At 57.9% G+C, this 27,310-nt stretch overlaps 1 protein-coding gene across 25 annotated transcripts in view; it reads right to left on the bottom strand.

Annotated features, from left to right (window-relative positions):
- The window catches only part of MACF1 (microtubule actin crosslinking factor 1), a 141,079-nt gene that overhangs the window by 95,934 nt on the left and 17,835 nt on the right, over positions 1–27,310 (bottom strand). For 10 of the 25 annotated variants that reach the window (XM_032709939.1, XM_032709935.1, XM_032709936.1 and 7 more), the window contains 4 exons: positions 10,346–10,407; positions 9,189–9,278; positions 6,504–6,581; positions 4,935–5,027 (listed from right to left, as the gene is read on the bottom strand). In XM_032709939.1, coding sequence (XP_032565830.1) covers positions 4,935–5,027; positions 6,504–6,581; positions 9,189–9,278; positions 10,346–10,407 — 323 coding nt within the window. Of the gene's footprint in view, positions 1–1,539; positions 2,617–4,934; positions 5,028–6,503; positions 6,582–9,188; positions 9,279–10,345; positions 10,408–16,443; positions 16,547–27,310 lie in introns of those variants that run through there. The other 15 variants (XM_032709927.1, XM_032709920.1, XM_032709916.1 and 12 more) reach the window with 4 other exon arrangements.

Consider the following 27,310-nt stretch of genomic DNA (forward strand, 5'->3'; position numbering starts at 1 on the left):
TGCTCCTTGAATTCCTCCTCCCGGCACTGCAGGGAGAAGGTGTGCCAGGACCCGGCCCCACCCACCACCCTGAAAACACCCAGTTGCTTGATTCCTCCTCAAAATACACTCAGTTGGGTGCTGGCATTGCACAGGTCCCAGCGGTCAGACATCCCTTTGCAGGCAGGAGACAGGGACCTGCAGGATTATCCCTCTCTCCCGCCGGCGGGGCGGATGCTGCCGGTGTAATTTGTATGCTGCAGCTCACCTCCCTCTCCCGAGCCTGATACGCTCATCACACATAAAACTGCTCTTTGTCAGCTGCTGCCACACTGACGGCACTGCCTTTAACTCCTCCAGCCCCAGGGCTGGGTTTCCTTAGGGATGTCGGGAGCTGGCACCTGGCAGCAGAGCCAGGATGGATAGGGCAATGAGCTGGGTGAGCAGCAGGATGCAGGATGGGACCCTCCACGTCTGCAGGGAGCGGGAAGAGACCCACAAACCTCCATCTGCTCAGCACCCCCTTCTTAATTACCTGACAGCTTTTAATTAAGAGGAGAACGAACCCTTCTGTGAACCCACCCATGGGCTGTGCCCCACCCAGGCATTGCTGCCCATCGGGGAGCACCTCACAGCACCCAGGTCTGACAAACCCTTTATTTTTAACCACTGACACAGCACTGGGGTTCTCCAACCACTGGGCCTTGTCCCTGAGAGCATCCTTGCAGGAGACCCTCCTAGAGACGCGCCTACAGAGGTGCAGGATGCGGCACCAGCTCCACCCTCCTTTCTTCACATCTCTGTGACAGGACAAAGATTTAGGGAGGCACCAGCGAGAAAAGAGAGCAGAAACTCGCAGGACTTGGGGCCAAAGCCTTCCAACACCAGCCTCACGCATCAAGCAACTGGTGGTAGGATGCTGAAGGCCAAATTATGCCTGTGACACTGGTCCCAACCCAGCAAAGGCATCGGGGACCACAGCCCCTCGAATCTTGTCCTGGGGTGTGCAAAGTTTGGACAAAACCCAAGGGCACCGTCACCTGCCCTGGCACCCCCAAGGAGTGACCTCCAAATAGCAACAAGCTACAAAACACAGTATCATCCCCTCCTCTTCCTCTTGGAGTAGGCAGAGCCCCCATGTCTCCACATTGACCCACTGCCACCCTACTGGGAGCTGAGCACAGGCAGCAGGAAGGGGACACCACAAACTCACACCTGAACCAGCAGCCCTGAGTGACCCAGCACGTGTGTCACTGGTGACAGCAACGGCACAGAGACCCTGTGTGACCGTCAGCCGCACCCAGCAGCTCCTGTGACGGCTGCTCTCAGTCTGCCTGTGCCAGGAGCAGAAGACAGGACAGGGATACTTTCCCAGAGGAGATGCTGGAGGAGAAAAGGCTTCAGGAGCTTTCTGCACCAGCGTCCTCCCGCCCGTGCTCAGCACGAGGTTGCCCCTTGCTGGGATGACCATCCCCAGGGGCCACCAGGATCTGGGGTCCACTGAACCAGGTCCCCCCGCCCCACTCCAGAAAGGGGGTGAGGGCACACGCAGACACTGACCATTGCTCCGGCTGTCCCCGAGCTCCCCCTCCAATCCCAGCCCTCTGCAGCAAGCCTGTGGCCACCATCAGAGGGTGACACCGTGGTCCCACCAGCTCCCGTGGCCTTGGCTGGCCGGTGTGCCGGGTCGCTGCCGTACCCCGAGGAGCTCCGGGCCGCGCTGAAGGAGGACGGGCTGCGGGAAGCTGGCAGTCCGTGCCCATCTCCCTCCCCGGACCGAGACGATGGCAACCCTGAGGTTCTCCCCACGCTGGGGTTTTCCAGCTGATCCACCATGGGGGACGGCGTAGACAGCTCCGAAACGGTGCCCGGCTCTGCTGCGGAGGAGCAGGTCCATGCGGCGCTGGAGCTGGGATCATCGCTGCCTCCTTTCCCCCAGGCATCCAGGGCACTGCCAGCCCCCGGCTCCCGGCTTTTCGCTGGCTCCTCGCCGGACACGACGCTGGCCGGGGACAGGAGCCCCTCGGCGTGGCCATCGGTCCCCCCGCGCAGGGGCAGCAGCACAGCCCGGCAGCTCCCGGTGCCGCTCCTCTGCAGCTCGACCAGCCGGCTCACTGCCTTCTCGCAGTCCTTCTCGGCCGGGTTCTCCAGCAGGCGGGCGATGACGGTGGTGCCTTCCTCCCGGGAAGCTCCCGCCACACCCGGCCGCTGCGGCTCCAGCACCAGGCGAGCTTTCTGCACCTCCCCCTGGAAGCGCTCCTTCACCTGCACGATGATCCCGGGCTGCAGCGCCGACGGGTCGGGGTCCCCGCCGCGGGGCTCCTCTCCTCCCCCCTGCCGGGGGGCTGCCTTCGACTTCGGAGCCTCCTCATCCTCAGCCACCTCCAGCGCCCGGGGCTCCTCCTGCGGGGCTGCCTCCGGCATCGCTCTCCTCTTCCCTCTCCGCCTCCGTTTGAAGCGGACCCTTTTTTTGGGAGACAGCGGTGCCTTTCCAACGGCTTTTTCCTTCTGCTCTTTAACGCAGCCCAGCGAATTCCCCATCTCCTCCTCCTCCTCCCGCTCGGTGCCGGCAGTAACGCAGCTGAGCGAGTCGCCGGCTCCCGAATAAATCCCAAACCGGGCTTCATCGGATCAAGCGCCCGGCGCGCAGCGTTCCGCGGACTGCCCCTCGCCGCCTGTCCCTCCCGCCAGCCCTGCTGCCACCGCCGCCGCTCCAGACAGCCATCTTACAGCCTGGGCGCTGCGAGGAGACAAATTCAAAGCATCTCACTGCAGTTCAGAAATCACTTGACCTAAAAGCAGGGGGAGCGGGGATTGGCTGCGGCGTCCTTCTCTCCAAATATGAGGTAATTGGAGCACGGCCCTCGCCAACACAAACAGGGAGCAGGAATCAGGCAGCGGAGCGAGGAGGGGAGTGGGAGAGGGTGGGGAAAGGGGGGATAAAACACAAAACCCGAGGAAGGTTGGCAAAGGTAGGATAAAGGAAGGGGTGGGAGAGAAATGGGGGAAAAAAAAAAAAAAAGCAGGGAGGAGTCAAAGTGACTCTGCATGCTCGCCAACCGGCTCCGCAGGGGTGTTTCTCTCCAGTTCGGGAGGTTTGCTCCTTAATTCTTAATTCCAAGAGCCCCAGAAGACCAGCTCATGTGCCCACACTCCTACCAGGCTCGCCCAGTTTGAGGCACAGATGGGCAGCCCAAGGTGCCCTGGGGACACGGCTCATCGCTTCAGGGAGCTGCAGTTGGGGGGTCCCAACAGGAACAGCAGTGTGATGGTCCCAATCCCACTCCAGCACCAGTCTTGCCTCTCTCCTTTAGCTTCTGCCCCAATTGCTGCCCAAAAGGGCAGGGGTTTGAGGAGCACAGAGCATCCCAACTCTGCTCACTGGGTCAGAGCAGGGTAACCAAAGTGGGGCAGCATCCAAACTGGGGGTGTCACAAAAACCGGGGAACAGGAGGCATAAAGATGGGGGGACTGAGCTCAGCCCCAGCAAGCAGGGAAAAAACACTCAATGAGGAAACACTCAACGAGGAGCAACCCAGGAGATGACTAAGGGAAACCAGTGACCGCAAGAGCTCCCAGGGCACAGGGAAGCCCCCAGGGCACGGGGGGGGGGCACCCCCCTCATCCTCACTACTCCAGCTCCCTGCAGAGCTGGTGATGCCCGGGCTCTGCACCAGCACCATCCCAGCACAAACCTCTCCCGGGTTCTCCCAGCCGCCTGCCCCCAGGCAGCAGCACTGGGACACGGGAGATTAAGAGGCTCACAATGGAGCTACAACCCCAGAAAAAATCCCGTTAGTGCAGGCGGGGACAGGACGCGCAGGCTCGGCGGCACCGGCCCCACTCTCTGTGTCACCCATCCTGTGCCCCACGGCAGAGTGGCAACATCCCCCTCCCAGACAGGCATGGAGGGGGACACAGGACCTCCTGATGTGCCCTCTGTGGTCTCCTGCAGCAGAGGATGCATCAGGGCAGGGTGACTGCAAGGACAGCGGGGACAAGATGCCACAGCCAGGGCCCCACTGGAGAGGACGGTGACTCATCAGCATCCAGAGCCTGCTCGACCCCGGCCGCTTCCCAGGGCCAAAGCTCGGGAAGAGCGCCTCGTCAGCAGCCTCACACCCAGCTTATCCCCCATGCTCCTCCCAAAAGCCTCTTCCCAAGGCATTGCCCATCCTCCAAAAAAATATAATCTTCCTCTTAAGTGTCAAAAGCCAGCACTAGTCCTGCATGGAAGATGCCAGCAGGGAAACAGCAGGAAGCTGGGACACAGCAGTTCCCACGGGCTCAGGCCCACAGTGGAGATGACTCCACAGCCAATGCCACATGGCCACGAGCTGCTGACAGCAGCACCACTCAGCAAGCCCCACATGCCAACACACTGGTGGCACTGGGGGCCACACATCATCCCCCTGAAGGCATCAAAGCTACAACCAGATAATTTGAGGCTATTAAAAACCCAAAACCCTCTTTTCCAAGAGCATCCCTAGCACACAATTGCTGGAGACGGTCCCGGGTCAGGGAGCTTCTCTTCTCTCTGCCCTGAACCACTGTCACACAGCTGACACATTCCATCCCAATGAGGAGTCCTGTGGCTGCACCGACCACCCAAAGGGCCGGGAACCACTCAGGATAACAGCCCCATGGCCCCTTCCGAATTTGCTCTTCTCCAGAGCCTCCAGCTGAGCAAACAGCTACTGCCAACAACCCTGGTGCCAACCGGGAGGCCACCGCACACAGCCCATCATTAATGCTTTCATTATGCAGACGATGAGCAGAGGGTGTTGCTATTCTCCAACACAGTCTCCATGACACTGCAGTGTGTGCTGATCCTCCAGACCCATCCGCGCGCCGGCACCACCACGGAACACGCAGGAACACGGATGTTGGCACCCCGGAGAGACAACCCCGCCGCCCACCCCATGGCCCCCAGCAAGAAAATTCCACGGCCCTACCTGGAAGTGGAGGATGATCGTCCATATGAGCCCCAGGGTGAGCTTGGGGTTGCCATCCGTGATGTCATCATTGCGAATATTCACCAGTTTCACCTGAAAAAGACACGAGAGGGTCAGAGCTGCCCGTCAGCACCACCCTGAGAGCAGGGGGACATGTCCCCCACTGTGCTGTCCCACCCCAAGCACTCCTTGGGGAGTGGGCACACAACACCCCAGCACTTCCCCAGGAGGCAGCAAGGCCACCTCATCTGCTGGCTCGGGAAGGATTTTTCCATGTTTCCAGCACTCTCCATCCAGAAGTGCTTTCCCAGCACTTAATGGCTTTACTTCAGCTCATGGAGCCTTGTCCCCGGAGCCCCGAGCACTGGTGCATAATTGAACAGCTCCAGCCCACAGAGCACGGGTAAAAGGGGATGACCAAGCTTTAACTCCATCCCAGGCTCAAAACCAAGCGCTAATCAATCAGCCCTAATGAAGGCATTGCCCTCCCTCTTCTCCCCTGGGGGAGTCCCTGCTCCCCACCACTCAACGGGACCCACAATCAGACTCTGGCAGGAGTGTCTGGGGTAAGACATCCCAGCAAGGCCACCAGGCCATCCATCACACTTCAAAGGAAAAAGCTGTTTCATCCAAGTGGAGAAACAAGTTCCCCAGAGCCCTTGGCAAAATGTCTCTATCAAGGAGCTGGGGAGGAGGAACAGGCGGGGGGCTGGAAGCGGCTCACCCTCCCTGGAGTAGGGAATGTGCTCAAATTTATTCAGTGCCCTCAGGCCAGCAGCAAGAGAGAAAAGTCTCTGCTTCAGCATGAACTGGTACAATTTATCATCATCATCACCTTGGCATATCTGGGAGCATCACGGTGGGGAGACCTGACCCAACAGGCAGAACAGGACACCCGGCCCCGGGGCTGCGGGGGTTTCACCTGCAGAGCCAACAAGTCTCGGGATGCAGCCCATTGCTCCAGGCAGGATCTGCCCAGGGGTGCGGAGCGTGACTGGTCTCTGCCAGCTGCACAGGCACGGTGGGGCCAGCAGCTCCCAAAAGCCCAGGGGAGGGAGCCTGTCCTCCAAAAACTGAAGGATAATCAGTCCATGCTGACAGCCAGAGGGGTGATGCCACAGAAGCACCTGGCTGTGCCAGCAGCGAGGCCAGGGCTGCGTGGGCTGGGCAGAACCAGCAGCCACATCCCCCCCCAGAGCCGGTGGCAGGGCACGGATGTGCCACAGCTGCCCATCCCCATCACTGGGACCTGCTGAGGAGTCCCAGGTGAGGCTTTCAGGGCACAGACGTGACTGTTGGAGACATTTGCAAACTCCTTCCGAGAACTGGAGTTGGTCCCTCATTTTCACAGCAGTTTTTATGTGCGTGGCTGGATTTCAGAGGGGGAATGGATTTCCCATTTTTCCCATGGGGAAAAGCCCCCCAAAAGTCATCCTCAACCAGCACCATGGAGATGGGCACACCCCAGCATGGGCTGATGCTGCTTCTCAACACCCTTCCCAAGCCCCAGCCAGGAGAAAGAACCACAAGCCACCCAGCTCTGCTGGATGAGCCTCTGTCAGCCCTTACCTGTCGCTGCTTCAGGAAATCCAGGGCAATCTGCACGTTCTGCAGCCGGTGGAAGCGCATCCGCCCCTTCTCACGTGGCTGTAAGAGAGAGGCAGCAGCTTCGGGTCAGGCTCACAGGGTTGGCTGGGCTGGCAGCACCCCACATGCACAGCGGCCCCCCAGATCCCCTGGGAGCTGTCAGTGTGCTGGTGTGACCCCCTGTGCAGTCACACACCCTGCTCTATATCACTCTGGAGCAAATAAAGCCATGGCTGTGCACAATCCTGCTGGAAGGTGGCAAAAAGGCCCCAGAGGGAGACTGAGGTAGGAAAACCTGAGATCTGGACCTCTGCTGAGACCCTGAGGGTTGGTGTCCAGGCCTGGCAACAGGCAGGACTGGCTCAGCCTCCAAGATCTCAGGGCAGGATCTCACCCAGCCCATGGACAGTCAGACAAGTTGGGAAAAGGGCTCAGCAAAGAGATGGACTCAAACAGCTACAGAGTCCGACTGATCCAGGTGGAAGCAGAGGTAGGACATGGAGACCCAGGTAGGGACAAGCTGTGGGTCCCCACTGATGGCAGAGGAACCCCAACCTCAGCATCAGCCCCTCCAGACCCAGCCTGGCTCTTCCTGCACATGGGCAGGGGCTGCTGCTTCAAGTACCATCTCCGAATCCTTCAGAAAGGGGAAAATGAGACACCCTGGACTGTGCCTGTTGCTGCTGCAGGTCAGGGATTTCCAGAGGCACCCACTGGCTGAGCCATGGCCAGGGAAAGGGTATGGGGATGATGGGTCTGATTTGAATCAGTAGGAGTGGGAGGATCAATGTCCAAATCCTGATCCCAGCCTCAATATGAGGATTCACCAGGATGTTCATAAAATCACAGAAAGTTTGGGTTGGAAAGGACCTTAAAGGACATCTAATTCCAATGCCTTGCCATGGGCAGGGACATCATGTTCTGAACTGTTAGGACACCCCAAGTCCTCTGAATCACCTTCCTTCCTCAGCCTGAAGGGAAGACCTGTCCCTGCAAGGAGAGGAGTTGTCCCTGCAAAGGGAACATCTCTAGGCCTGCAGGAAACATCTCTAGGCCTGCAGGAAGGTGCTACAGCCCAAGCTCCTCCTGCTGAGGTGACACTGCACAAGGACATCATCACCTGGAGCACAAGGGCTGGAAAATACACCTTCTCTTACACCTGACCAAGTTTTGGGTCTGTCCCCTCCAGGCTGACCCTGGGACTATGCTGTGCTCGCTCCCACCTCCACTCACATGCACAGGGGTTGCTGGTCGTGCCCCATATCCCAAGAAGTGCCTGTGCCCGGAGCCTGTCCATGCAGTGCCACGTGAGCAGCCGTGTGGGACCCGTCCCTGTCCCTTCCCACCCCGTGGAGGGGACACATGCTGTCACACTGGGTGGGTGAGTGAGTGCCCTGGCTGCAGGCGGACGCTGCAGTGCACGCACAGATAATCCAGCTCACGGGAACACAGCCCCAGAATGAGGGAGCATCTCCACTCTCACAGCTTCCCCTCCACACACCCTCGCTCAGGGCGACCACCCCAAGTGGGTTTTTATCCAAAACCACGGCTAAAACCGGGGAGAGGGGAAGGCTGGGCTGCACTGGACTATCTGACGGCACTGCAGCGTCTGCCAGGGATACGCTGCATCCAGGACAGGCTCAACCTACTTCTTCATCATCATCATCTTCCTCCTCACGCTCCTCGCTGCTCGCACGGCACCAGGCCGGTGCTCTCACCAGGCGAAGGCTCCGCTCAGCTGGCGGCTCTACGGGCTAAGGAGGACGGGAGGGACGGCGACGGGAGGGTGACACAACAGGGGAGACAGAATGGAAACCAAAATGCAACACCCGGGTGCGAGGAGAAATCAAAAGAGCAAGGGACGAAGGCGGCTGGGTCTCTGGCACGCTCCGAGCCCCAGCACAGGAATTTCCTCCTGATTTTGGAAGCTGGGAGCTGTGTGGATCGTGAGTAGCGTGATCCAATTTTTCAGCCCCCACAAAAACCGATTTGGCGTCTCCGGAGGGTAACGGAGGGAGGTAGCAGATCTTTGCCCAGATCCTATTTTGGGGGAAAACTAAAATAATTCCTGCTGTGCTACCCTGTTACAGCAATCGGGATTCTTCCTGGAGCTGAGGGAATGTGTCAGTCTGAGAAGGAGGAGGAGGAGGAAGAAGGAGGAGGGAGGGATTCCACGAGAAGAGGTTTGCACCACTGACTGCTACAAACCCAGCTCGTGCAGGAGCTGAGCACGGGGCAGGAGTGTCAAATCTGAGTTAAACTGCTGGGCACGCTGCCACAGAGGCAGTTTTTAGTCAGATCCGCTATTATCCATGATTTTAAATTTGGAGTCAAGACTGGAAGATGCAGGTGTGTAAGACTTAGCAAAAAGAGGGCTTTACCCAGGGCACCATAATCAGATGCTTTGGTGGTATCCAAGAGAGACCAGCCTGGAGGACAGGGCTTTGAGTGAAAATAAATAAATAAATAAATAAATAATAATAATAACTGTAATAATAAATAATAATAGCAATAATAATAAAAGAAACAATGACAGACATTTGAAAACAGAACTGTGGCGTACGAAATGACAGCTGATGGCTGGGAGTGGAGGAGAGCAGGGGGAGGACAGAGGGGGCTCGGGGCAGAGGGTGGTTCCAGCATCCCTGTCCATCCCTGGAGACTTACCAGCTTCACTCCTGACAGCACTTCCAGGAGGGAGATGAGGTTGTGGCCATCTCGTAAATCCTCGTAGAGGTCGTTGATGTGCTTGCGCACCTGGGGAGGGGAAAAGCCATCAGGCCATTTCAAACCGTTACTCCAGAATTATGGCCAAGGAGAGCAGCCTCCCCCTTCCCAAATGACCTGGCAGAAGCTGCTGCCAATTTTACACGCAAAAAAATCTGACTGTTAAACCATCTGTACTCCAGGTAATCCCATAACACTGCACACAGATCCCTGCAGGAAGGGTAGCTCTTCCTGAGGCGGTGGTTTAACTTCTCACATTCCTCACAGCATCTCCCAAAACACAGCACCCAGATTCCACCTGGCAGCAGAGGAGGTTTCCATGGGCAGCACAGCTACAGGAGCAAGCTGACCCCATCCAGCCTCTCTCCCTGCTCTTCCCCAGACACCCAGGTTTCACTTTCCTGGGAGTCCCCAGATGTTTTCCCAGAGAAGCTTCAAGATTTTTCTGGTTTTCCATCCTTTGTAAGATTCAGAAAGCAGCCAAAAGCTTGGCACAGAGTTTTGCAAAGCTGGCAGGAAAACACAGCTGGGACACCTTGTACTCAAGCCATTTCTTTTCCTTCTTTTTTTTTTTTAATTTTTTTTTTGGTTCTGTTTTTGGTAAATGGAGAATTAATTAAAACCCACCCAGCACTAACCAAGAAAAGCAGGAGGCACCTTGTGGTGCCATGTTAATCCTGCTTAAAAACATGTCCCTTGGCACTGTTTGGGGCTCCTCCACACGCAAGAGCATCCTTTGAAAGACAAAAAAGCCCATTTTCCCTGGCAAGGTGGTGTCAGGGACGAACCTCCTTTGCCCTGGCATGAGGGAGGATGCACAAGCTTCCTATTAAGCAAGGACAAGGTACCCAGGAGGGAAAAGGTAATAAAAGGGCTGTGTGGTGATGCTACAGTGCCCTCCAAAGGCTCCAGCACATTTCCAGCATATCCTGCTCTGCTCTGAGTAAAGACACTCATGAATACTGAAATCAAACAGTCCTAGGCATAAAAAAAAATCGTAAAAAAACTTAAAAAGGCATTTATCTGCCAGTCCTGAGCTGGAACAGACACACACATGGTCATTTAACCGGCTTTATAATAAAATACGTGACTCTTACCTTCATCAAGTGTTTATTGACCCATTTAGTGAAGGTTTTCTTTTGGACTCTGTCCCGTTCATCTGTCAAAAGAAGACAAAGGCAGCTCTTGGTCAGTGGTTCTCATGCAGAAACTCAAATGACTTTGAAATGAGGGGAAGAGACAGAGGGATCGCCGCCGGTGCCAGGACGGATCCCGCGCCGGCAGAGGGAACAGAGGCGGCTTATTCACGGGTTAGTGCGGGACAGGGCCGTGCACGAGGCTCCAACATCTCCCTGGGGCAGGGAAATGGCAGCTAGGACAAAACACACTGGTTTCCTGGTGAGAATAGTGTTATTTAACGAACGCAGCGTGGATGGCTGGGATAGGTGTAACTGCAGCTGGCAGCACCAACTGAATGCCCAAAATGTGCCCCCGCTGTGGCTCCTCGGCCCCTCTGGAGGCAGCACAGGGAGGGAGGGGGGGTTTGCCCGAGCCCACCCACTTTAGGAGGGTGTCCCTCTGCCCTGCCTGCTCCTGGAAGGCTTTAGGGCATTATATAAACCCCCCAGATGTCCCGTTAGAGGCCTCGGCCGGGCACCACCAGGGTGTGCAATTAGCAGCTTACTCTGTCGTTGTATTTTTGGTTCATTGGATTGTCAGGATTTAATGTTTATTTCTGTCCTGCAGCTCAGCCCTGGCCAGACACTGAGAGTTCTGAGCGCCGGCGGGACAGAGTGACAACGTGGGTGACACTCCCAGGGGGTCCTGTCCCCAGGGGTGGCGGGGTGACAGGATGGGAGATTTGTGGTGATGCCCAAGCAGCAATGGGGGAGCTCCAGGCAGGCTTTTTGCTCCATGGAAAAAATAATATCACATGAAAAACAAAGGTAAGAAGACGAAAAGAGAGGGCACAAGATGGGCTACACACACTGGAGGGTCCCACAGGGTGCAGGGGGGTCCCACTCAGCTCCCACCTCCCCAGGCAGTGAGGAGGGCTCAGGGCAACCCCAGCAGCCAGCCCTGTGCCCAATGGGATCACTTGGGTTTAACAACAGCACCCCAGAGGAAAAGGTTCCTCAGCACCAACTCCACAGCACATGACCCCAGGCTCCCAAGCACTGTCCTATGCATCCCAGGGGATCCCTGGGATATTCAGGAAAGGATGAGCTCCATTCCCCCAAGAGACTCCCTCTGACATCCAGGTCCACCAGGCAGCAGCACCCCTCGCTTTGGTTTTAAGCCAAAAATCAAGAAAAGGGAGAAAACAGCATCTCTCAGCCAGAGATCCCCATCCACACCGTGTGTCCTGCCACACAGCCCCACACCCCACTCCCCGGGATGGGGGGTCACTGAGAGTCTCTGTACAGTCCCAGAGGCCCTTGAGAAGACCTCCCAACATCTCCATCCACACAGATTGGAAAGCACCATCCAACATCCTTCCTCTTCCTCCTCCACCCCACGGCTTCCCCTTCTGAAAGCGCCGCAGTCAGACACGTGACACACGGCGACACGTCACTTCGCCATGTCCCCCTCCATCCCTGGGCCAAGGCGTTTAATCAGGTGCCAAAAAACTACCCGTTGGTTGAACTACGTCCACACTCACTTCTCATTCTGCCAGGCTCCAGCCTCGGCTTCCCGGGACAATGCGGCTGAGCCACGGAGCTGCTGCCTGGCACCGCCAGCCATAGGAAGCTGTGTCACTCTCACGTGTTTTTAGGGACTTTTCCTTCACCCGACCCTCCCAGAGTCCCAGTGTTGGGTCCCTTCCCAACCCCGGTGTTAATTCAGGGTGGATAAAGCTCCATACCCCGTATCCCGTGTATCCCACAGGCCGGGCAGGGGAGGGTGGTGGGTACTAACCGATGCAGCACATCCGGCACACCAGGCAGGCGCTCAGCCGCCTCCTCTCCCCGGAAAGATGCCGCCTCTCCATCGCCCCAGCCCGGGATGGGGAGCGCTGGGTCCCGGCAAAGCAGCGGCTGCCTCCTGGTTCCCGGGGAAGGGTCTTCTGGCGGCACCACCCACTCGCCGACCTCGGCCCCAGTGGGTGCGGATGGGTGAGTTCTCACCCACAGCTCCTCCCACCAGACCACTTCCTACCCCTGGTGCCCCCAGTGCGGGCACAGGCCGTTCCTCCTCCGGGCTATCACCGCAAACCTCACCACGATGTCAACGGCTGCTTTGCCTGCAGTCTCCCGGCTCCTCGCGCTTCTCCGGGTGCTCCCAGCCCCGGGTGCCACCAGTGCGGCAGCTCCGTGCCAGCAAAATCCTCACCCACGGTCCCAACGGCCGGCAAAGCAGCTTGGAACACTCCCAGCACGGAAGGGCAGAGCTGCCACCTCCAGCACGTGAGGAAGAAGTGGTGCTGAGTGCGGCGCGGCTCCGGCAACCGGCGGGTTGGGGGTGCGGGCACCAGCTCGCCCCGCAGAGCTGGGCACTGCCCGCTGGCCGGCTCTTGGCTTGTTTTTCCTCGTCTTGTTTTCCAGTTAATTGCACCAGGGACAGGAGGGACAATGCTGGGCTGTTCTCCCCGCTCCCGCCTGCAGCTCCTGCCCAAATCATGTCCCGGGTCTGAAGCGCTGGAGCCGGGACACGGCGCAGCCCCGCTCGGCACGCGGGGAGATAACGGGGGCCAGCTTATCACCACCTCTCTTCCTTTTCTTCTAAATATAATCCCCCTGCAGCCCTCCTGCCAGCTGCTGCCCCAGCCAGGAGGGCAAGAGCAGCCAGGGTGCTGCCTCGGGAAGGCAGGAGGGCGTCCCCGAGCATCGCACGGAGCACGCGGGGACGGAGGCACGTCACCGAGTCCCACACGGACAGTCTGCAGCCAGGCACCTCCAGTGCTGGATCCCAGGGTTGCCCGCAGGCCAGCAGCTCCTCGACGAGCTCCCTCTTCCCGTCTCCTGCAGAAATTGAGGGTTTTCCTCCTTTTTTTTTGCCCTGTCTCACCACCTTTGGGTGGTTCCCGGGCTCCAACCAGATTAAACCTCCCCAGCCCGCACCCGCACTATGAGCTGAGCTAATAATAATGCTGGTTACTGCTTACTAACAATATTAAGGCATTGCAAGCTTATCTCTCCCTGGCTTATCTTTTCCAGAGTCACCCTGACAAACAACTTGTTGCAATCCCTTCATGTTCATCCCCTCCCTGGTTGCATCCCCCCATGCTCATCCCCTCCCTGGTCTAGCAGAAGTTTGCTGGCCTCAGCCACCAAGAATCATCCAGTCACCAGCCAGGGACAGTGAGCAGAGGCAATGGCCTGGGCAGCAGGCAGGTAGGGCATGGTCAGAGGGAAGGTCACAGTGGCCAAAGGAAATCTGTCCCACTCTGAAGACAAGCCAGCAGCAGAAAAAGCAAAGGCAGAGCTTCAGGTCCCCTCACACGCAGACCATGGAGCAAAGGCTGGTGGCAGTGACACAGGGAACATCACCAGCAAACAGAGACCGTGCATGTGGTTTAATTCCCTCCCCATCTCCTCTCCCCACATTGCACACCAGAGCTCAGCCCACCTCATCCCCAAAAATGGGGATCCCAAAGGAACCAGGGCATTGTCTGCCCTCTGCCACAGCAGCACAAATCCCCCACAGAGGGGCAGAAGCAGCAAGGACCAAGGAACATTGGTGGCCACACCAGGGGAAGGTGGTTTGGGGAACTTTCCCTCTGCTGTTGGTCCCACAAGTGAACCCAGCTAGCAAGGGGGAACAGGGAAAACCATCCTGCCCCATATCTGGTATGCAGTGCTCCAAAATCAGAGGCATCAGCTGAGCACGGAAAGAAAAACTCCCACTCACCGTCCTGCTGGACCTCAGGGCCCCCAGGCGCTTCCATCGTCACAGGGATGGCTCCCACAGGCACTGGGTGCCAGAGAACCCCCCCAGCACCACCACAACACCCTGCTCAGACAATTCCCTTCCCGCTTGCCCGCGGCAGCCTCCATCCTGGCAGCCTGCCTGTCCCCAGCAGCTCCCAACACGTCTGGCCGGGAGCTGCCACTCCCCCATGGATCTCTCCTCCATCATCGCTGGCCTTGCTCGCTCTCATACTCCATCACCGTGTGCCTCCTCCTGCTCAGGCTGCTGCTGCCAGAGCCTGGTCCCAGCCCTGGGAATCAGCAGGATAGAAGGTGCCTGGCCAGGCACCATCCCTAATCCTAACCCTGGCTTGGCACCCTCCATCCCCTGTGTGCTCAGTGCTCTCCGGGATGGCCCTTTGCCATCCTTAGGAGGGAAACCAGGGGGTTTCATGTCACCTACAGGCTCCTTCAGCCTCCTGGAATAAAGCTGGGAAGTGGCTCACAAACTTTCTGCCCCTGCTCATTAATTCCTGCTAAATCTGAAGGAATATGGGAAATCTCAGACAGGGCCCTGAGCTGGACAAGCTTGAGGACATCTCCGAGCCCATACTCAGGGTTAAAGTGGCATTAAACTGCGAGAGACAACCTTGGGGTAACAGAGGGGTTGGTTACTGAAAAATTCCAAAAAAATCAAATTTCTAAGCACTGAAACCCTTTGCTTTCACTTCAACACAAGCAAAGAATGGGAATGCACGGGGATTTTTTTAAACCTGGTCCTGTTAAGATGGGGGATATGCAAAAAAACCTGGCTGGCTGAGGAGCAGGAGGTATTTGAAACATGTTGGCTGCCAACTTGAGAGCTGACATAATCCATCATGACAACAGAGCCAACCAGGCAGGATTTACAGAGCCTTTCACCCAGGGAGAGGAAACGGAGCCTGATTCAGCCTGGAAGAATGCACAAGAGATACCTGCGCTGGAAAACTATCCAACACCCGGATATTTAATGAGGGAGACACCTGAGAAGTGGTGATGCAAAGGAGAGGGGGGCGGATGCTCAGCAGAGCTGGGCGGGCATCACAGGGCAAAAAACTTGCTGCAAGATGACCCCCGTCTTCCAGGATGCTGTGCCCACGGGATGGGCTTCACCTGCCCTTTTCTGGGAAGGAGTGATGAAGGAAAACAGACGTTGAATATACTTGCTGCTTGCAACACTTGCTCCAGGATTTTTTCCAAAAGGGATGGATGTGGGGGGGGAGAGGATACACCCCTCCAAGAAGGGCAAAGCAGCAGGTCGGCATGGGAAAGAGACAGTCAAGTTGGGAAGCATTCAGGAGGTCTCTGGATGGAGCCAAGCACATCTCTGGACAACACTGCCTGGCCATGAGATTAATTAAATGGACAAGGAACGGCAGGTCAGCAGGAGGAATTACAGCAAGTCTGGGTTTAGTGGGTGATGGTGCACTCTGTTTGTGCAATTCACTCTTAATCTCCCTCTCCCAGTAGTTTAGAGGGAGAAAGGAAGAAGTGTATCCCCAAACAGTATCTAGGGAGAAGTCCTGCACGTTGCCCAGGCTGTGCAGTCCCGCCCCTTTTCATGGAAAAAGGGAAAGAAAAGGGGGATTCGGTCACGGCCGCGGGGAAGAGGCCCCATGCAGAGGCACAGGCTAGAACAAGCACTGCTGGGAAAAAATAAAAAGAGGGAGGAATCAAAACAAACAAATCCCAGGAGGAAGAGGCCGGGAGACAGAAGGAGCTACCGAGTCCTTGTGCAGGGCCTTGGAGCTATCGCACCTCCCTGTAACGAATCCTCACGCTCCTTGGGCAGTCATGTGCAAGCCCTATTTTGGGAAACTGAGGCAGGGTCAGCCCCAGCTGCTTGGTGAGGCCGTGCCAGCGCCGGGAGGAGCTCCCGGGGCTGCGTCTTGCCGGTGCCGGCGGCTCCCGGAGACGCCGCTGTCACGGCGAGGGGTGGGAGTGACGCTCCCCTACACCGGGGCAGAACCGGGAGGCAGAACCCAGCCACGTGTCGTGGGATTGTGCCAGACAAAAAGCAGCCTCATCCCCAGCGGGACCACCCCCCCAGTCCCAGCCGCTCCCAGCCCCACATGGGCTGGGAACGGGTGGCAAGGCCAAATTTAGGCGGTAAAACCTCTGAGCACCCCCCCTTACATGCACACAGGGCTCAAGGCCACCGGGAGGATCCCCATGGCCGTGTCCTCCTCCCTCCTTCCCTCAACCACGGCCCTGCCCAGACGCTGCCAACAGCTCCTGGGGAGGGAAAACAATCCATGACCCTCCGGCCATCTTAGTGCCTCCCTGCCCCCCCCGAACACCCCTACCTTCCCTGCTCCGGCTCCGCCAGTACAGGACGCCTGCGATGCCCAGGACGTGGCTCAGGACAAAGGCGGCAGGCGGCAGATAGGAGCTCTCCGACAGAGGCATTGTCTCCTATTCCCGGCCCGTTATCCCGAGCCTGGCTCCAAATTTCTTTCTCCTGAGGCTGCCGGAGTCCGGCATCGCCGGGAGGGCGAGGGGATGGGGGCTGAGTCGCTGCCTGTAGAAACTTCCAAAACTTCCTGCCTGCGCCTCTGCCCGCAGCTGGCTGTGTCTCCCCGGAGCTGGCAGGGCTTGGGACAGCCAGCGCCGCTGGGACTGGGAGATTTGGGAGCTCGAAGAGGGGGCGGGTAGAGGGACAAAGTGAGCGTCAGGCCGGCTCAAACATCTTTCCTCGGAGTTCTCGCGGCCAAACTTCGTCCACCCCCCCGCTCCGCGGGGAGAGACGTCATCTCCTCGATTTCCATTCCCAGCAGCGCTGGAAGGTCGGCTGCGGCTCCGGCGGCCGCGGCGAGGGGGTATCGGTGGGAGCGGCTGCCGCGTCGGCATCACCGCAACACCCCCCGGATCCTCACGGGGGGCTTGGAGGGGCACGAAACCTCGGCCCCCCCGCAACGGGTGACAGTCAGCAGCGTCCCCTGCCAGCACAGAGCCCGGCAATGCCAACACACCGAGGGAAGCTGGGATGGAAGGGGAGCGGCTGGGAGATGAAGGCAGCGCCTCGAGGGGCTTCCAGGGGGCTCAGTAACACGGGCTGGACGCAGCACCCCCCTGCTCACAGGAAACCCTCTGCCCAGCAAAGAGGCAAAAGCAACAGCAACAAAATTTGGGCTTCTGGGAGTCAAGCACCCAAAGGACATTTCCATCACCCTCCCTGGATGCCCAGGTTAAGGATTAACTGCCAGGACATGCCCTATGGGGAAATCCCCCCGAAAGATGCTCCAACACCAGAGATTTGTCCACCCCCCAGCCCTTCCCACAGCCAGGTGTCCCATTGCCCCCAGCATCACACCGTGCACGATGAGACTTTGTAGCCCAACCCTATTTACTAACGGTTTGCACCATGTTGGGCGTTACTCAGAGTTTCGGTTCTTTTCGGAACCGCTTCCGGCAGCAGCGGGACAGGGACAGCACAGGGAAACCGAGAGGAGCCGGTGCCTCCCCAGCCCCTTTGCCGTTGTAACCACAAGCAAACAGGGCGGGGAGGCTCCCACAAAGCCTGGATTGATTTCAGAGCCCATCACATACCACGTCCCCCCCACCAGCTCCTGAGGGAAGAAACTTGCTCTTGGATAGAAAGTTGTAGGGAATTAAAGGCTCGTTTTTTCCCCATTACCTTCCCCAAAGGGCTCAGACAAGAGAAGGTTGTTCTGCCGACACTTGGAGGTGAAGGGGAAGCTGTTACAGTGAGGATAGTACAGTGCAGACCTGCGGAACATCAGCCTGGCTCAGGATTTACTGATGGGAGAGCCAGGAATCCCAGCTGAGGATTTACTGACCAGCCAGGAGTCCCAGCTCACACAGGGACAGCATCACACCAGATGCCATCCTGCAGCACCTACTCCACAGCTGGAAAACCCCACGAGTTCCAGAGCATCACCCAGGTGCAAACAGATTTATATTTATAACCCTGAGCAGTTCCCCAAACCCTGCAGCCACAAGTTGGTCAGGCTCACAAAGAGCAAAAACATCAAGCAAAACCTGACAGACCCAAACACAGCCTGAAATATTCCAAAACCTGGCACAGGTTGCCCAGAGAAGCTGTGGATGGCCCATCCCTGCAAGTGTTCAAGGCCAGGTTGGACAGGGCTTGGAGGCAGAAGGCAGGAATAAGATGAGCTTTAAAGTCCTTTCTAACCCAAACCATTCCATGATCCAACACTGCATCATTCCCTGGGGGTCCTGCACCCCTGTGACCTCCTAACATTGTTCAAGATAATGAGATGGGCAATAGAAAATACAGAGTTACCCCGGGGCTCGGCGCTGTTGCAATATATTTTTCTAGAGCTTCATCCCTGCCCAGATGAAAAATATCCCAGCATAGTTTTCATCCAAAGCCGTCTGCTTTGTGTTAAGGCTGCAGGAGAAACGACCCACCAGCAGGCACGAGGCCACCATAAATGGGCCCGTGGTCCATCCTTAGCAGGGCAAATAACACCCTGCAAGGCAGGTGGCTGCTGGTGATGTGATGGAGCTGGGATGTGCCAGCGGAAAAGGGTCTGGGAAGCAGGAGCTGCTTTCCCACATTCCCTCATTCCAGCTGCATCCACGGGGACTGAGCTGCTCCTGTGCTTCCTGGGTGCTTCCTGCATGGAGCAGCTGACAAAATGCCCTGAGCACCTGATAAAATGCCCTGAGAACTGCCAGCTGTTCCAGCTGCACGAGGCTTTGGGTAAAAAAAAAACCTTTAAATATATATACAATCATCTATAAATATATATTTTACTTCTAGATACAAGCAGACTTTAGATATAAAAATGTCATAGAACCATAGAATATCCTGAGTTGAAAGGGACCCACAAGGACAGAGAATATATATATAGAGAGAGAATATATTTATATATATTTATATATATTTATATATATAAATATAAATGTATATTTTCATATATAAATACATCCTCTGGCTGCACTAGGACACCCTGAGAATTCCTGTGATCCCCCACTTCATCCTGCTCAGTTTAACACCCTCACCCCACTTTCCTTTCCCTGCTCAGCACAAGCCACTGCAGGAAGGTGATAAGGCAGGAGGTAGCTGATCTGGGGTGTCTCAAGAGCCAACGGCGGGTTTCGGGGTGACTCGTCAGAGTTCTGGGGACGACCCGGATGCAGCCTGAGCCTGCCCCCCCCTGCTTGCCATGGAAACCACCACGAGCACCCAAAACACAAACAGCCCGTTTTAGTTCCTCACAAGGCGGCTTCAACCGTCGCCTCAGCCCAGAAAGGAAAGGGGTGGGGAGAGGACACGAATCTCCCACCCGCGCAGGAATTTGGGGAGCGGAGAGGCCGTGCCCTCCCACAGGGGGGTCCCCACCTTACAGTGCACCCCCCCTTTTTCACAGGCTGCCCTGGGCAGCATTTTGGAGCCCTGTGCATCACCCAGAATGATGGGTCACATCATTCTGATCACACACTCCCCCCCAGCACCTTGCCTGGGTTTTAGGGTACCCCACAGGGCAGCTCTGGGGATGCAGACCCCAGACCCTCCCTTGCTCCAGCCGTGCTCCTGCCCGGAGCTGAGTCACCCCTGGCTCCGGCCAAGCACTGGGTGTCCAGGGCTGTTCCTCCCCCTCCATGTGCCTCCCCAGTGAGTAATGCTCAGACGACACGGCCCCGCGGCTCCCGGCAGCTCCGGCATCTCCTTATATGACTGGGGAAGCTGCTGGGCAGCGGCACACGGGAGCCGGGCACAGCCCTCACTTCCTCGGCACCATCCAGGGGATGGAGGCACCCTGGCACGGGGTGAATGATGCCACTGGGGTGCTCCTCCACCCCCTGGGTGCTGTGGCCTCCAAGAGGCACCCGAGGGCCCCATGAACTCTGGCCAGGGCCGTGTGTCCCAGCCCCGGGAGGTGGCAGCCAGGTGGCACTGTGGAAACGCTGGAGCGGGCATCACCCGATGGCACTGGGGACAGTGACCAGAGCCAGAGCTGGCACCCAGCAGCACTAAACCGGCAGGAAACATCACTCCAGGGCTCTGCCTGCACCCCCTGTGCCCAAGGGTGCTGTCACTGCCCCTCAGCCTAGCCCAACCAAGTCCCCTATCACCTGCAGCAGGAACCACTTGGTTCCTGCTTGGACATGGAAGCAGCTGTGAGCACACTGGGGGATCCTGGGGGGGCTTCTCTGCCCTAAATGGGCATCAGGGTCACCCCACCCTGGCCCCACAGCAGAGTAAAGGTCCCATCCAGCAGCAGTGCTGAGCACATACAAACTCGTGACTGCAGGACAGGAGCCAGCTTTCCTGCTGTGCTTCCTCAGCAATGCTTTTCCCCTTTTTGTTGTTTTCTCCTCCTTTCTGGGAGCTTTAAGGGCAAATCTCAATCATTTATGGCAGCGGCTGAGAATCGCTAAGGAGGGGAAGGAGACTCCAGGTTTTGGATCAGAGATGCCCAGGTAAATCACAGACAACACCATCCCCTGCTCCCAGGGGCAGGTCCTGCTCCGGAGTGAGGCACAGAACCTGGCTGGGTTGGACAGGGGAGCAAACCCACCGCAGCCCTAACACTGAGCCGGGGGATGGAGCACATGCCCCACACCGATACCCAGCCACGCTCATTCCCCCCCCGGACTTTCCCCCCTTGGCTAAACCCGCGGCATCACGCCCTGCTTGCAAACCGCAGCAGAGGCAGCTGCAGACAGATAGACAGACAGACAGACAGCCCAGCAAGACGCATCCCTGGCCGCCGAGCGCGCCCGCACGTGCCAGCGCACCCCTTTGTGCCGGCGCACCCCCGGCAAGCACGGGCAGGGCCCTGCCGGGGCGCGGAGCCCGCTCCACCCTGCCCGCGGCGCCAGGAGCCATGGGAAAGGAAAGCCAGAACAAAGATGACGTTTCTTCTGATCCGGGCTATTAAAAACAAGGTGGAACGAAGGCAGGTCACGGCTCCCGACGCTGCCCAGCGCATCGCGGGCTCCGCTGCCTCGACTCAAAGTCCTCCTCCCGCCCTGCTGCCGGTGAATCACCCGAGCGTGTGCGGGCAGAGCCGGTGATCCCTCGCCATGTGGGCCCCGGCGCCGAGCCCTGCCCGCGTGCCGCCGGCTCCTGGCACGGCGGGCACATTCCCCACGTTAAACATTTCCCTCTGGCTTTCATCACTCCCGAAGCGGCCGCGGTCCCGCTGGGAGGGATGGGGAAAAATCTGCAGGGTCCCCCCTTGGCATCACCACCCCACTCCAGGGAAAAAAACTGGGACTGTGCAAGCTCTCAGAGAGCAACGCTCTCGTGGCCCTGGCAAACCAACCTCCCCAGTGTGGGGTTTTGTGCAAATAGGGATTTTGGCTCCGAGTACCCCATTGTCGCTCCCCATTTGCACAGGGAATAGTGGGAGCCTGAGCTGGGCTTCACCCTGTTAACCAGAGCAGCCTCGTTCAGCCCAGAGCTTGGGGGGCTGTTCTGCACCAACCCCCCCTGGATCAGCACTGTGAGGGCAGCACAGATCAATATTTCCCTGCAAATCACTCACAGAGGAGCTGCCCACACTGCCAAAGGTCAGCTGGATGGAGCAAAGACAGGGGAGAGGGAAGGGGCTGCAGGGAGGAACCTCAGACCCCACCCACCACCATTAGTGGCAAAATCAGAACTCCGAGGAAACAGGGAAAGGAAGCTCTGATGATAAGAACAGAGATGTTCCCCTTTCCTGCAGACGTCTGGGCACCAAAATTAGAATAATATCTTTAAAAAAACCAAGACTTCCCTTCCCACAGCAGAGCTGCTGCCCTGGCTGGAGGTGGGGTGGGACACGGGACAGGATCCCCAGGACCACCTTGCTGTGGGATAGGGAGGTGGAGGGCAGGGATAAGAGACAAGTCTGGAAGCAAACATCATTCCTGCCGGCTTTCATGCTGCAAAGGCAAACAGCTGAGCTGGGGCAAACAGCCACCTGCTTACAGCTTAATCATTCCCCAGCAGCAGAGCTAGGCATGAACTCCTGCTCCCAGGCTGGAGGGCAAATCCCCCAGCACACCAGCAGTTATGGGGTCTACAGGAATCTGACATCCCAACAAGGGCTATCCAAAGGGGGCAACTCCAATGAGATGGATGGAGCCAACAGGAGAACACAGGGCTTCAAGAATCTCCAAAATCACCCAAAAGGAGACTGTCCTCTTCACAGCAGGAGCAGGGAGGCTCACCTGGCCCCCACAGCTCCTGCAGGAAGAGCAGTCAGCATCTCCAAGGCACCAGCAGGGAGCTCCAGCTTCCTTTCCTCAGCTGGGCTCACTTTTTGGTACTCCAGATTCAGCACCTTTCCCAGGGAAATCCGTAGGCATCAGCACTTCCAGCCCTGCTGCTCCCCGTGCAGGTAGGGTGCCCACCCCTCCATGCATCCCCCAAAGTGACCAGAGCTCCCTGTCTCCCACAACGTGGATCCCAGCAGATCCACACACACAAGCCATGTGCATCCAATGCCATCCTGGACACGCCTCATTCCAACCCTCTCCAACACTGTCCAGGCTTTTGATCCATCCCTTCAGCCCGAAAGCGAGCGAGTCACGCCGGAGAGGGGGTGAGGGTGATCTCACCGCTTCTTTCCCAGCATTACAAACCCTCCTTCCATCCACCCTCTCCAAGGCTGCTGGGATTTTGCTGACGCAGCAGTTCAGGCATTATTTCATCCCCTTCCACTTCTCGGAAGCCTCCCCTGGCTCGTCACCCCTGCGAGGACGCTGGCAGGGAGCCGGAGGGCGCTTGCTCATCGAATGATGCCACGAGACTCACGGCCACGTAACCCCGGCCCTGGGAAAGCACCGAACTCCCCTGAGCTGGCATGAACTCAGTGCCATCGTCCTGCAAGGAGAGGGCAGAGGGAGCAGGAAACAGAGACAGGCAGCAGCACCAGGGCACAGATAAAAGCTGCACATCCGGAGGCAGACGGCCAAGCAGCGAGGGCAGCTTGGAGCCGTCTTGGGTGCACGTGGAGCTGCTGGGTGAGAGGGATGAGGTGATGTCAGAGCACAGGGATGCACAGGGAGAGGAAGAACAAAGGTTTCATGGCAGAGAACACCACATCTTTCTGGGAGTGAGCAACATCAGTTCTAGGCAGAGGAAGGCTCGCTCACACGCCCACGTGCAAGAGGACACACACGTCTGCACGCCTTCCCAGGGGCCTGTGCTGACACGGAGAGGTGGCATCTTTCCCAGGCCGGGGGAGGAGGAGGAAGGCGATGCCATCTCTGGGTCCCTCCCTGCCCCTCCAGCCACGGGGACAACGCCACACACCTCCACAGAGCCGCCGTCTCCGGGGCTAGGTAAACATCTGCTCCAGAATTCCCAGCACACCCCGACAGCGGAGGGAAAAAGCCGTGAAAAAAACCCCAAAACATAAAAAACACCAGAAAAAAACCCCACCACGAGATTTGACCGAAACCCTGGCAGAGCCCTGTGCCGGAGAGCACCCCAAGCCCTGGTTGAATCCAGCACCTGCTCCCGCTGCCTGCACAGGAGCTGAGCAGTAGGAATGCCCCGAATCCTGAAAAAATCCCCAAAACAAAGTCCCAGGCCCCAGTCTCTCTTGGAGGAGCCAGACCCCACAGCTGAGCCCCAGGGAGAACTGCAGGGAGCCGGGTCGGAGCCGCAGAGGTTGGATCATCCCCGGCCACTCAAGTCCAAGCTTTGCACTTCCCACAGCAGCGGCTTAGGGAGCAGGAAAGCCGGGGGGTGGAGGGATGGCCGGCATCAAAACTCCTTTTCTACCAGCTAACAAAAGACCCGGTGTCTCCGCAAAGAGGCTTGTTATTCCAACGCCAACCAAAGGCTGCTTGGCAGCGGGAGAAATAGGAAAACGTTAGGCTAGTGGGAACTGGCTGGGCTTTGTTTGGGGGTGCTGTGTTTGCACAGGGTCCACACAGCAGGGGTGTCAGGGCCAGCGGGGTCAGGGTTGGGCTCCCCCCGACTGGGTTGCCTGGGTATGGCCGGGCTGGCAGCCCCCAGGTCTGGTGCCCTCATCCTGCTCCTCACAAATAAAGCACAGAGGCAAAGGGAGGTCAGCCCAAAGTGCTGTTAGGAAGCTGTGTATCCCCCCATCTTCTGCCTTCAGGTCCCACAGGTGTGCCCCAAAAAGCAGCTCAGGGTCACAAGGAACACAAGGACAGAGGTGGCGGAGCTGCCACCCTAGAACAGGAGATGTGCAAAGCCTAGTCTGAGAAATGGAGGTCAAAGAGAAGGAAGCAGCCGATTCCCTCCTCTTCCTCTGCAGATGGAGGGCAGGCAGCAACCTTGAGCCCTGATCTCATTAGATGTCCCAAACTAAGCAGTGTGAAACCTGATTAGCACCGGGCGGGAGGCGGGCGAAGGAGCGGCAGCTCGCTCTGCCAGCCAGCACCAGCACCCTTCCACTGGACAGGGGTGGCCTGGGCAGCAGGGCACCCACAGCACCCTCCCCACAGCACCCAGGATCTCCTCCTGGTCCTTCCATGGGCTCAACCAGGGTCATGGCTCGTGGCTGTGAAGTGATGTTTCATCCCAGCTGCTGCCGCCAGCTCCTGGCCGGCCGGCCTTGGCATGCAGCAGCAGCAGAGAGAAATGTAGGATTAAAAAAAACGGGGGAGGCAAGAGCCTGAAACTTCTGTTCCCTAGAGACCTGCTCTCCCGCAGAGAACCTTAATCCCTGTTAAAAAGCAAATGAAATAATCCAGTTGCAAGCATTGCTCTGCCCTCTTCGTTCAAGCCCCAGATCTGCTGGACCCCACCAGCCTGGCCCAAGCCCAGCAGATTCCCTCAGCAGGGCTGAGCTGGACCTTTCCGGGACTAAAACCACAAGGCTATGGTAGGAAAGCTGTAAACCAACAGGGACCCTCAGTTAGGGCACAGCCTGCGAGTCCCCGCAGCTGGCAGTGGTGCCCAGGGGACACCTCACCAGGCGGCTGTGCCAGAGGAGCACCATCATCCCATTCCCAGGAGCAACCAGCCCCATCCTCCTCATACAGAGGGAGACAGGGCTGTGAGAGCCACGTGCCAGAGGAACCAAAACTCACCAGGGTCTCCACCCGCGGTGGCCGGGGCAGATGGCAGCCCTGGATCTCTTATCACACCCGGCCACCTTGGGTGGCCCCAGCCTGGGCTGCTCCTCAGGGAAGCCACCACATGATGGGACGAAAGCAAACAGCGACAGCGGCACACGGAGATGAGCTGTGGTGCCACTCCAGCACTGGCACCGTGGCACACACCGGGGCAGGAGGCTGCTCCTGACTCCTGCTCCAATAATCCCTCACATCCCTCCGGCAGCAGGGCCAGCACATAACACCTAAACCCCTCTTTTTTTAACAGCAAAAACTCAGCGGAGCCAAGAAACTCGTCACTGCGGGCACGTGCACGATGGTGAGGCAGCAGGAACGAGCACGGACCCACTCATGGCTGCCTGGGCACAAGGAAAATCTGAACCTGATTCCCCTGGGGAAAGCACGTGGCAGCGACAAGGTCAGATGGAGCCAGATTAGCTGGCATGCACCGAGAGGGCCGAGGAGATGCCGGGTTTGAGCCGGCTGCCAAGTAAACAACAAACTCCTCAGAAAGCGAAACCGGCCCTCCTCGTGCTCCTGGTAAAATTAACCCAGCAATAAATTTGTAATCAAATGGGTTTCCTGAGCTGAGCCCAAAGGATCTGGTCACCCCAGGGGCCGTGACAGATGCTGCCCCAGGAAACTCAAGATGGAAACTGTGTGGAAAGTCCAGGTGACCCCGCACCCACTGGGGCAGGGTCCCTCATGGAGCAGCATCTTTTGTCCCCGGCACAGAGGTAGGGATCTGGCAGGGCCCCCCAGCCCCATCCCAGCTGGGCGGACTGGGGGCACTGGGATGCTCTCCAAGCCTTTGGGAGGAGATGGATGCTGGCACGGCGCCGGGGGTCAGGGGCCTGGACTTACATCCACGAGCATTTACATATGAAACACTCCCAGCTCCAATATCCGCTGCTGCCTCCACCTCCCTGGGGAGATGAATAGACATGAGGGGGGAGAAGGGAAAAGAAACCTCTCCAGTAATAAAACCTTGTTTTCCTCCAGCTCTGGCCAGCCCAGCAGCTCAAGGGCAGGCTGGGCCAACTGTTTTCAGCACTAAGAGCACACTTAGATCCGTGGCAAATGCCAAATGGCAACAGCAAGATGCATGGCACAATGTTTCCATGCCAGTGGGCACCACAGAGCCAATCACCACTGCCTGCAAAGGTGGGCATCCCTTCTGTGCTTGGATGTGTGGGGAAACCCCCCAGCAGCATGAAAGGGGTGGTTGTGCCCACTCAAAGAGCTGCTTGGCCTCCTCCAAGCATAGAATCCCAGACTGGTTTGGTTGGAAGGACCTTAAAGCCCATCCAGTCACACCCCCTGCCATGAGCAGGGCCACCTTCCTCTACAGCAGGTTGCTCCAAGCCCCGTCCAGCCTGGCTTTGAACACTTCCAGCCCCTGCTTTCCTCCACACAATGTGCTTTCCTCCGTCTCCCTGCCTGCTCCACTTCCTGAATTAAAGCCACACAGGCCTGTATCACTCAGTCTGCAGGTAGCCAAACAGACCAAAACCCGAAGACTGGGCTTCCTGGGGACTTGCCACCCAGGTTTTCATGCTCCCATTACAGGCTCGCAGGAGTGGAAAGTGCCACAAGCAATGGGATGTGGGAGCCAGCGCAGGAGCCAGCGCTCCCAGCAGGGCTCTGGGCAGCACCTGGAGAGGGGAATGCTGCCAGATCAGCTCCTGCAACCAGTCACCTTGTAAACGCGATTAATAATGTCGTGTTGGCTCCCCGCACCTCGCTCTCGCAGGCAGGAGGGGAATTTGCTGAGCTGCAGCTGCAAACGGGGCTGGAAAGCCCCGTGTGAGAGGTTCAGCAGCAGCCCCAAAACACAGAGAGGGGGCTCACTGGCACCCAAACCCAGCACCCGACCCTGCTCTGGCTGCCAAGGGGCTGCAGATGGGGAGGATGGAGCCGGTCACCACCCCCGGCACACAGCGACTCAGGGCTCCTTTCACATTGATTCCCAGTGCCAGCTGCAGCGAGGCTCAGGAAAAATTTATGATGGACACCACGGCAGCATAAGAAAGTGAATTATATTCCTCCCAGACGCGATAACTCAGGGCAGCTGTCAGCCACAGAGCTGCGGGATTAACCCTTCGCGGGAGGGTGGGGAGGCTGCCAGCCCGCCGGTGACAACTCCCTTGGCTC

The sequence above is a fragment of the Chiroxiphia lanceolata genome, chromosome 24 (assembly GCF_009829145.1).
Source record: "Chiroxiphia lanceolata isolate bChiLan1 chromosome 24, bChiLan1.pri, whole genome shotgun sequence".
In the NCBI taxonomy this organism is placed as follows: Eukaryota; Metazoa; Chordata; class Aves; order Passeriformes; family Pipridae; genus Chiroxiphia; species Chiroxiphia lanceolata.